This window comes from Diceros bicornis, chromosome 10 (assembly GCF_020826845.1).
Source record: "Diceros bicornis minor isolate mBicDic1 chromosome 10, mDicBic1.mat.cur, whole genome shotgun sequence".
Classification (NCBI taxonomy): domain Eukaryota; kingdom Metazoa; phylum Chordata; class Mammalia; order Perissodactyla; family Rhinocerotidae; genus Diceros; species Diceros bicornis.
Window position 1 is genome coordinate 9,141,388 of NC_080749.1, and position 12,097 is coordinate 9,153,484.

At 35.8% G+C, this 12,097-nt stretch overlaps 1 protein-coding gene across 1 annotated transcript; it reads left to right on the forward strand.

The window, feature by feature from the left end:
* Positions 1-6,411: 6,411 nt before the first annotated feature.
* LOC131410486 (small ribosomal subunit protein mS35-like) lies at positions 6,412-7,440 on the forward strand. The gene has a single exon (XM_058548604.1). It carries the CDS (start codon positions 6,412-6,414, stop codon positions 7,387-7,389), a length of 978 nt encoding a protein of 325 aa, XP_058404587.1. The 3' UTR covers positions 7,390-7,440.
* Positions 7,441-12,097: the final 4,657 nt, after the last annotated feature.

Below are 12,097 nucleotides of genomic sequence, written 5' to 3' on the forward strand. Positions count from 1 at the left end.
TCTACAATGGAACCCTCATTAGGCTATTGATATGTTTCTTAGCAGAAACCTTGCAGACCAGAAGACAGTGGGAATATTTATTCAACATGCTGAGAGACAAAATTGCCAACCAAGAATACCCTATACAGCAAAAGTGTACTTCAGAAACAACGACAAAACAAAGACTTTCCCAGGCAAACAAAAGCTGAGAGAGTTTATCATCACTAGACTTGCCTTAAAATAAATGCAGAAAGTAATTCTTTTAGCTGAAATGAAAATATGCTAATTAGTAACATGATAACATATGAAAATATATAACACATGGGCAAAGGTAAATATATAGTCAGATTCAGAGAACTCTAATTCTGCAATGCAGTGTCTTAACCTCTTAACTATAGTATAAAGATTAAAGGAAAAGAGTATTAAAAATAACTTTAGCTGCTATAATTTGTTAATGAATACACAATAGATAAAGAGGTAAATTGTGACATTAAAAACTTAAAAAGGGGAAGTAAAAGTGTAGAGTTTTTGTATATGATCAAAGTTAAATTGCTTCAGTGTAAAATAGACTGTTATAACTATAAGATGTTCTATGTAAGACTAATGGTAACCATAAAGCAAATACCTATAATAGATTCACAAAAGATAAAAAGAAGAGAATGAGAGCACACCATCATGGAAAATCAGCAATTCATAAAAGTAGGCAGAAAGACAAGAGGAAAAAGAACAATAGAACTACAAAACAGCCAGAAAGCAATTAAGATGGTGGCATTATTAAGTTCTTAAATATCAATAATTTCTCTAGATGTAGATGGATTAAATTCTCTAATCAAAAGGCACAGAGAGGCTGGAGGGATTTAAGAAAAATAAGACCCAACTATGGGGTGCTTGCAAGAGACTCACTTCAGCTTTAAGAATGCATACAGGCTCAAAGTACAGGGATAGAAAAAGATATTCCATGCAAATGGAAACCAAAAGAAAGTGAAGGCAGCTATACTTATATTAGGCAAAACAGACTTGAAGTCAAAAGCAATACTAAGAGAAAAGAAAGTCATTATATAATAATAAAGTGGCCAACTCATGAAGAAGATGTCACAACTGTAAATATATACACACCCAACATCAGAGCACCTAAATATATTAAGCAAATACTAAGAAATTGAAGGGATAAAATAGACAACAATACAATAATAATAGGGATTTCAATAGCCCACATACACTAATGAATAGATTATCCAGGCAGAAAATCAACAAAGAAATGTTGGACATGAACCATACGTGAGACCAAATGCAGCTAACAGACACACACATATATATATATATACATATATATACATACATATATGTGTATATATATACACATATATGTATGTATATATATATATTTTTTTTTGTGAGGAAGATCAGCCCTGAGCTAACATCCATGCCAATCCTCCTCTTTTTGCTGAGGAAGACGGGCCCTGAACTAACATCTATAGCCAATCCTCCTCCTTTTTTTCCCCTTTTTCTCCCCAAAGCCCCAGTAGATAGTTGTATATCATAGTTGCACATCCTTCTAGTTGCTGTATGTGGGACGCCACCTCAGCATGGTTAGAGAAGTGGTGCATTGGTGCACGCCCGGATCTGATCCTGGGCCGCCAGTAGTGGAGTGCACGCACTTAACTGCTAAGCCATGGGGCCGGCCCCCCAACAGACATATATTGTACATTCCATCCATAGCAGCAGAATACAAATTCTTCTCACATGCACACAAAACATTCTGCAGGATAGATCATACAATAGGACACAAAAAGTCTTAGCAAATTTGAGATTGAAATCATACCAAACATCTCTTCCAATCACAATGATGTGAAACTAGAATCAACAAGAGGAAAGCTGAAAAATTTATGAACATGTGAATACTAGGCAACACACTCCTGAACAATCAATAGGCCAAAGAAGAAATTAGAAAAAAAAAAAAAGTATCTTGAAACAAGTGACAATGGAAACACAACACACTAAAATTTATGTGACGCTGCAAGCAGTTTTCAAATGGATGTTTATAACAATAAACACATATACTAAGGAAAAAGAACTCAAATAAACAACCTAACTTTACACCTCAAGGAACTAGAAAAAGAAGAACAAACTAAGCCCAAAGTAAGCAAAAGGAAGGAAATAACAAACATCACAATGGAAATAAACAAAAAAGAGACCAAAAAAACCAGAAAAGATCAACAAAAGTAAAAGATGTCTTTTTGAAATCAAGAGCAAAATTGACAAACCTGTAGCTAGACTAACTAGAGAAAAAAGAAGTATCAAATGAAATCAGTAATGAAAGATGATACATACCACAGAAATACATAGGATCATAAGAAACTATTAGGAATAATTATATGCCAACAATTTGGATATCCTATAAGAAATGGATAAATTCCTAGAAACATACAAGTTACCAAGACAGAATCATGAAGAAACAGAAAATATGAACAGACCAATAATGAGTAAGGAGTTTGAATCATTAATCAAAAACATCCCAACAACAAAAAAAAGCACGTGACCAGATGTTTTTACTGGTAAATTCTACAAAATATTTAAAAAAGAATTAATGCCAATATTTCTCAAACTCTTCCAAAAAATTGAAGAAGAGGGAATATTGCCAAACTCATTTTGGAAGGCCAGCATTACCCTTATACCAAAGCCAGATAAGGATGCTACGAGAAAAGAAAACTACAGACCAATATCACTGATAAATATAAATACAAAAATTCTCAATAAAATGTTAACAAACTAAATTCAACAGCATGTTAAAAGGATCATACGTTAAGATCAAGTGGGATTATCCCTGGGATACAAAGATGGTTCAACATATGCAAATTACTAAATATCATACACAACACTAATAGAAGAGAAGGTAAAATTATATGATCATCACAATGAATGCAGAAAAAGCATTTGACAAAATACAGCATCCTTTCATGATGAAAAACCCTCAAGAAATTGAGTATAGAAGGACCATACTTCAACAAAATCAAGGCCATATGCAACAAACACACAGCTAAGATCATACTCAGTGGTGAAAGGGTAAAAGCTTTTCCTCTAAGAGCAGGAACAAGACAAGGGTGCTGACTCTCTTCACTCTTATTCAACTTAATACTGAAAGTCCTAGCTAGAGCAACAATGAATAAAGGCATCCAAATCAGAAAGGAAGAAGTAAAATTGTCTTTATTTACATATGATCTTATATATAGAAAATCTTAAAGACTTAACCAAAAAATTGTTGTAACTAATCAAAGAATTCAGTAAAGTTGCTGGCTAAAAAAATCAATGTACAGAAATCAGCTGCTTTTCTATACACTAACAATGAAATATCTGTAAAGAAAAACAAGAGCATTAAAAACAATAAAATATTTAGGAATAAATTTAACCAAGAAAATGAAAGACATATACAATGAAAACTTCAAGATTTTCATGAAAGAAATTGAAAAAGACACAAACAAATGGAAAGATATCCCATGTTTATGGTAATATTAAACATGTTTATGTTTAATATTAATAAAATGTTCATACTTCTCATAGCTGTATATATATTCAATGCAATCCTTATCAAAATTTCAATGACATTTTTCAAGGAAATAGAGAAAACAATCCTAAAATATATATGGAACCACAAAAGACTCCCTATAGCCAAAGCAACCCTGAGAAAGAAGAACTAAGCTGGAGGCAACACACCTCCCATTTCAAACCATGCTACAAAGCTATAGTAATCAAAACAGTATAGTACTGACATAAAAATAGACATATAGACCAATGGAATAGAATAGAGATCCCAGAAATAAACCCTTGTCTTTCCAGTCAACTAATGTGTGACAAGGGAGCCAAAAATTCTCAATGGGGAAAGAATAGTCTTTTCGGTAAATGATGTTGGAAAAACTGGATAACAACAAGGAGAAAAATAAAATTGGACCCCTATCTTATATCATTCACAAAAATTAACTCAAAATAGACTAAAGACTCAAACACAAGACCTGAAACTATAAAATTCCTAGAAGAAAACATAGACGAAAAGCTCCTTGACATTGGTCTTAGCAACAATTTTTTTGGATATGACGCCTAAAGCACAAGCATCAAAAGCAAAAATCAACAAATGAGACTACATCAAACTAAAGAGCTTCTGCACATCAAAAGAAACAGTCAAAAAAATGAAAAGGCAACCCTACAAAATAGGAAAAAGTATTTACAATCCCTATATATGATATGAGGTTAATATCTAAAATATATAAAGAACTCATGCAACTCAATAACAAAAAAATAAACAATCCATTTAAAAATGGGTGGAGGAACTGAATAGACACACAGTCTACTTCCCCAAGACGACATACAAATGGTACTGGCACATGAAAAGATGTTCAATATCACTAATCATCAGAGAAATGCAAATTGAAACCACAGTACAATATCACCTCACACCTGTTAAAATGGCTTTCATCAAAATGACAAGAGACAAGTTTTGGCAAGGATGTAGAGAAAAGGGAACCCTTGTACACTGTTGGTGGGAATGTAAATTGGTTCAGCCACAATGGAAAACAGTATGGAGGTTCCTCATAAAAGTAAAAGAAAGAACTATCGTGTAATCCAATAATCCTACTTCTGGGTATATAACCAAAGGAAACAAAAACAGGATATTGAAAAGATATCTGCACTCCCATGTTTATCGTAACATTATTTACAATAGACGACATACAGAAACAACCTAAGTGTCTGTCAGTGGATGAATGGGTAAAGAAGATGTGGTATACATAGAGAGTTAAATATTATTCAGCCATGAGAAAAAAGAAAATCCTGCCATTTGTAACAGCATGGATGGACTTTGAGGGCATTATACCAAGTGAGATAAATCAGACAGAAAAAGACAAATAACATATGATATCACTTAGATATGGGATCTAAAAAAGTTATACTTATAGAAACAGAATAGAATGGTAGTTACCAGCAAGTGGAGGGTGGGGGAATTGGGGAGATGTTGGTCAAAGGGTACAAACTTGCAGTTAGAAGATAAAAATGTTCTGGGGATTTAATGTACAGCATTATGATTATAGTTGACAATACTGTATTATATACCTGAAAGTTACTAAGACACTAGATCTTAAATATTCTCACCACAAAAAAGAAATGATAATCATCTGAATTCATGGACATGTTAGCTAACTCTGCAGTGGTAATAATATTGCAATATATAAGTATATCAAATCAACAGGTTGTACACCTTAAACTTACACAAGGTTATAGGTCAGTTATATCTCAATAAAAAAGTATTTTCAGATACCTAGTTCTTTTGAGAACATGCAAAACCACAGAATGTATAATTTAAAGAGACTGGTCTGTACTTGTTTCATAACTGGTATTCAGAAGTCTTTATCTAAGTCATTTAAAGTAAGCAATCATTATTTTTTGAATAAATAATTCTCAAAAAATCACTTTCATTAATAACCTCCTCTATCCCAATGCCTATTTATATTTTCTACAAGCTTGTTTTTCTATGTAAGATAATATAATTTCTTCCTATAATATCCTCAAAAGAAAAGGAGAATATTAACACCCCATAGGCATGTATCTCCCCATTGTATATGAAATAGATTTGAGAATCTCAAAATTAAATTAGTATTCTGAATTTAAAAAATTAAGAAAGTTGAGACTATCTTGATAATTATGCCCCTTCTTGGATCAGAGAAATCACTGCTGTCAGATGACTTGAGTAATTTTAATTAGGTACATAAGAGATGATACTGGGATGTTTTTGTTTGTTTTTTATTTTGTAAACTAAAAAAAGATTTCAACGAAACAGAGTAAGACTAAAAACTATATATTATTTATCTACCGTCTTGCATGATCTGTATGTAATACACAATTTCTTATTTGAAACAGGTATCCAGGGCTGGGTACAGCAAACATCAAAACAAAACATTTTTTATTTATAATCTTTCTTGTTGCCACTTGGATCTGAACAAATTCCAAAATTACTTTCTCCATTGACAATGATGTACAGGTGTGGTAACTGTAGAATTTCCTGATGAGGAAGTAAATTAAAGAATTTTTTTTTTGAGACACAAATACACTCAGCTTTAGTTCTGATCCTAGTGATGAAAAGAAGGCCTTCTTTTGTGAGAAAGCAATACTGATCTCCAGGCGTCAGATTTTTCTTAAACTTACTTCCTTATACCACTTAGCACTAAGATTCACTTGCCACCATCAAGTCATATACATTACCTCAACTTCAACCAGTTACACCCACTAAGAGTGACGATGTGAATTCACTGAGACCAAAATGAGCCAGCTGTCTACCGAAAGCAGTCTGGACTGAACAAGCCAGGGAGAGAGTCCAGAGCAAGTCCATTAGGGAGAGTCGACTGTTGCAACTGAGGATATCAAGAGGGGCTTGCCATCTTCGCACGCATGGCGGCCTCCACGCTCCCCGCGTGGCTGGTTCTGCAGCCGGGGGCCAGGACCCTGCGGGCCTTCTCCACCGCCGTGTCTCTGGTTACTGGCGCTCCCGCACCAAGCCCGCGTACAACAGAAAGAACATCCAAACATGAAAGGCCACTGAGAAGAAAAGCACTACCTCCTAGGACAGAGAAAATGGCTGTTGACCAGGACTGGCCTAGTGTTTACCTTGTTGCAGTACCATTTAAGCCCTCTGCAGTACCTCTTCCTATTCGAATGGGTTATCCAGTAAAACAGGGGGTGCCCATGGCAAAGGAGGGAAATCTAGAACTTTTAAAGATCCCCAATTTTCTGCATTTGACTCCTGCAGCAATTAAAAAGCACTGTGAAGCTCTTAGAGATTTCTGCACTGAGTGGCCAGCTGCACTGGACAGTGATGAGAAATGCGAGAAGCATTTTCCAGTTGAAATTGAAACAGCTGATTATGTTTCATCAGGACCATCTGTTCGAAACCCCAAAGCACAAGTAGTAACCTTAAGGGTTAAACTTTCCAGTTTGAATTTAGATGATCATGCAAAGAAGAAACTTATTAAACTTGTAGGGGAGCGATACTGCAAGACCACAGATGTGCTTACCATCAGAACAGATAGGTGCCCTTTAAAGAGACAGAATTATGATTATGCAGTGTATCTGCTAACAGTTTTATACCATGAGTCTTGGAAAACCGAAGAATGGGAGAAAAATAAGACTGAAGCAGACATGGAAGAGTATGTATGGAAAAATAGCTCCTCAGAAAAAAATGTCCTGGAAACACTTCTCCAAATTAAAGCTGCTGAGAAAAATCTGGAATTAAATAAAGAAGAGCTCCTTGGTACTAAAGAAGTTGAAGATTACAGAAAGTCTATTGTCACTCTTAAGAACGAGGGGGACAATGAAAATACCCTTTCTCAGTACAAAGAATCAGTGAAGAGACTGTTAAATTTGACATGAATTATGTAGAAAAATCTGCTTGATTTATTAATTTTGTGATATATATGTAATCATTATTTAATTTGATATAAAAACAGTAATCACAAACCTCCCCAAAAATAAAAGTCCAGGACTAGACGGCTTCCCTGGTGAATTCTATCAAACATTCAAAGAAGACTTAATACCTATCCTTCTCAAACTCTTCCAAAAAATTGAGGAGTGGGGGAAGCTCCCTAACTCATTCTACGAAGCTGACATTACCCTGATACCAAAACGAGACAAGGACAACACAAAAAAAGAAAATTACAGACCAATATCACTGATAAACATCGATGCAAAAATCCTCAACAAAATACTAGCAAATCGCATACAACAATACATTAAAAAGATTATACACCATGATCAAGTGGGATTTATTCCGGGGATGCAGGGATGGTTTAACATTTGCAAATCAATCAACGTAATACACCACATTAATAAAATGAAAAATAAAAATCACATGATCATCTCAATAGATGCAGAGAAAGCATTTGACAAGATACAGCATCCATTTATGATGAAAGCTCTGAATAAAATGGGTATAGAAGGAAAGTACCTCAACATAATAAAGGCCATATATGAGAAACCCACAGCTAATATCCTCAATGGTGAAAAACTGAAAGCTATCCCTCTAAGAACAGGAACCAGTCAAGGATGCCCACTCTCACCACTCCTATTTAACATAGTACTGGAAGTCCTAGCCAGAGCAATCAGGCAAGAGAAAGAAATAAAAGGGATCCAAATTGGAAAGGAAGAAGTGAAAGTGTCACTATTTGCAGATGACATGATTTTATATACAGAAAACCCTAAAGAATCCACCAGAAAACTCTTAGAAGTAATAAACGAATACGGGAAAGTTGCAGGATACAAAATCAACATACAAAAATCAGTTGCATTTCTGTATGCTAACAACGAGGTAGCAGAAAGAGAAATTAAGAATACCACCCCATTTACAATTGCAACAAAAAGAATAAAATACCTAGGAATAAACTTAACCAAAGAGGTGAAAGATCTGTACACCGAAAACTATAAAACATTGCTGAAAGAAATCGAAGAAGACACAAAGAAATGGAAAGATATTCCATGCTCTTGGATTGGAAGAATTAACATAGTTAAGATGTCCATGCTTCCTAAAGCCATTTATAGATTCAATGCAATCCCTATCAAAGTTCCAACAACATTTTTCACAGAAATAGAACAAAGAATCCTAAAATTTATATGGAACAACAAAAGACCCCGAATAGCTAAAGGAATCCTGAGAAAAAAGAACAAATCTGGAGGTATCACACTCCCTGATTTCAAAATATACTACAAAGCTATAGTAACCAAAACAGCATGATACTGGCACAAAAACAGACACACAGATCAATGGAATAGAATCGAAAGCCCAGAAATAAACCCATACATCTATGGACAGCTAATCTTTGACAAAGGAGCCAAGAACATACATTGGGTAAAAGAAAGTCTCTTCAACAAATGGTGTTGGGAAAACTAGATAGCCACATGCAAAAAATTGAAAGTAGACCCTTACCTTACACCATACACAAAAATTAACTCCAAATGGATTAAAGACTTGAATGTAAGACCTGAAAATGTGAAACTTCTAGAAGAAAACATAGGCAGTACGCTCTTCGACATCAGTCTTAGCAACATCTTTTCAAACACCACGTCTGACCGGGCAAGAGAAACAATAGAAAAAATAAACCAATGGGACTACATCAAACTAAAAAGCTTCTGCACAGCAAAGGAAACCATGAACAAAACGAAAAGACAACCTAACAATTGGGAGAAGTTATTTGCAAACCATACTTCTGATAAGGGCTTAATCTCCAAAATATATAAAGAACTCATGCATCTCAACAACAAAAAAACTACCAACCCAATTAAAAAATGGGCAAAAGACCTGAACAGACACTTCTCCAAAGAAGATATACAGATGGCCAACAGACACATGAAAAGATGTTCAAAATCACTAACTATCAGGGAAATGCAAATCAAAACTACAATGAGATATCACCTCACGCCCGTCAGAATGGCTGTAATTAAGAAGACAGGAAACAACATGTGTTGGAGAGGATGTGGAGAGAAGGGAACTCTCATACACTGCTGGTGGGAGGGCAAACTGGTGCAGCCACTATGGAAAACAGTATGGATTTCAAGGATAGAACTACCATATGATCCAGCTATTCCACTGTTGGGTATTTATCCAAAGAACTTGAAAACACCAATGTGTAAAGATACATGCACCCCTGTGTTCATTGCAGCATTATTCACAATAGCCAAGACTTGGAAGCAACCTAAGTGCCCATCAAGGGACGAATGGATAAAGAAGATGTGGTATATATACACAATGGAATACTACTCAGCCATAAGAAACGATGAAATCCAGGCATTTGTGACAACATGGATGGACCTTGAGGGTATAATGCAAAGTGAAATAAGTCAGAGGGAGAAGGTCAAATACCGTATGATTTCCTTCATTAAGTAGTAGATAATAACAACAATAAACAAACACATAGGGACAGAGATTGGATTGGTGGTTACCAGAGGGGAAGGGGGGAGGGAGGAGGGTGAAAGGGATAATTCGGTACATGTGTGTGGTGATGGGTTGTAATTAGCATTTTGGTGGAGAACATGATGTAATCTATGCAGAAATAGAAGTACAATGATGTACACCTGAAATTTTTACAATGTTATAAACCAATGTTACTGCAATAAACAAAAAATTAAAAAAAAAAAAAAAGAGCAGAAACACACTACATGGAGGATCAGGACCAAGAGAAAACTTGTCCAGAATAAAGCATCTAAAAAATGTACCAAGGATAATGCATGCCCCTTCTTTATTTTTGGTAAAATTCAGACTCCTCAGTATGACAAACACACCCTTTATTTTCTGCTTTCTTCTTCAGCTTCAACTCCTACCAAAAATCCAGAAATTAATTCTGAGCACACTGCCACAGCTCCATGGTTGTAGTCTCACCTTCCATTTGACCACCATATTCTGGATTCTTAATTCTTATTCATTTTTAAACTCAGCTCAAATTATCTATTCTAGGAAATCCTGCCTGGTTCCCTCATCTGGTTCTTTCTTCTTTACATCACCCTATGATTTTGTTGTTGTTCTTCTAGCACTTATTATAGGATATGTTAATAATCTGATTATTCGTATTAAAAAAAGCATATGGAGAGCTCACCTTTAACATAGCATCAGAGTCCCTTCTTCTCTCCAGCATTTTTACTGGGGCTTCTTTGAATTCCCCAACTCTGATCCTAACTTTATCTAAGAAGTCAGTGTTTTCTTTATTGACTCACTAATCTGAGACTCACTGGCATGCTTTTCTCACAGCTACCTTCAGCCTCAATGAACCAATGAACTTTTAGGAGAAAAGTGCTGCAGCTGTCCATTCTCAAGTTGTGCCTACATATTATGCAGAATTATCTGTAAACCAGATCCAAGCTTTTATTTTTTATTCTGGTCCTCCCCTCCAAAAAAACCTGCCAGCTTTTTGAGTCACTCAGTAAATGGGCCATAGTAGCACACTCAAATGAGGAATGCGTTGCCTCCAAAATTCAAAGATACCCACCAGGTATTGTGCATAATTTTTGGTTGTAGGAGGGGCCAAATGAGACAACTTATCCTTCACCTTAAAAAGAATATCTTGACATGCTACACACCAATAGACCTCTAGAAATTTCACTGGGGTAGAAGATTTATCTTCCACCTTTGACATGCAAATATCTTTCCAATAAGGCTAAAGTAGTTCCTAACTTCTTACTCAGTGGGCCCAATCAGCATAATGTCATCAATATGATAGCTTGTGGCATAGAAAGGTGATCATGAGCTCTGTGAGCAAAATTATGACAAAAAGCTGGAGAGTGATATACCCGTGAGGTAGGACACTGAAGGTGCATTGCTGGCTTTGCATTTGGTGGGTTTTATTAACAGGGGTAGAGAATAAAAGCATTTACCAGATCGATAGCTGTATACCAGGCGCCAGGGAATGTGTTAATTTGCTTAAGCAATGAAACTACATGTAGAAGAGCAGCTGCAATTGGAATAACCACATAGATAGGCTTACAATAATCCACTGTAATTCTCCAAGATCCATCTGTCTTCTGCACAGGCCAAACAGACGAGTTAAATGATGATGTGGTGGGAGTCACCACCCTTGCATCTTTCAAGTCTTTGATGGTGGCATTAATCTCTGCCATCTCTCCAAGAATGTGGTAGGTTTTGTTTGTTTTCTATTTTCCTAAGTAGAGGCAGTTCTAGTGGTCTTCACATAGACTTTCCCATCATAATAGCCCTTACTCCACAAGTCAGGGAACAAATGTGAGTATTCTGCTAGCTGATGAGTATGTTGATTCCTAGTATGCATTTCAGAACTGGGGAAATAACCACAAGATGGGTTTGGGGACCCACTGGACCAACTGAGAGATGAATCTGAGCTAAAACTCAACCTTCATAAGCTCCTACTCTGACTGGTGGAGTGACAGCTATTATGGCGGGAAGGACTATTTATCACAGAACCAGGATTCATGGGTCCAGGAATCAAGAGGTGGAAATGGAAGTGACATTACTCACTATTATCCCTAGGGACTCGCTAGCAAAATTGTTGTCTCCTGTCTTCACGATCTTTTGCTCTGCTGACCTAAAGATCTTATTTCCAAAAAAAGGAATGCTACCACC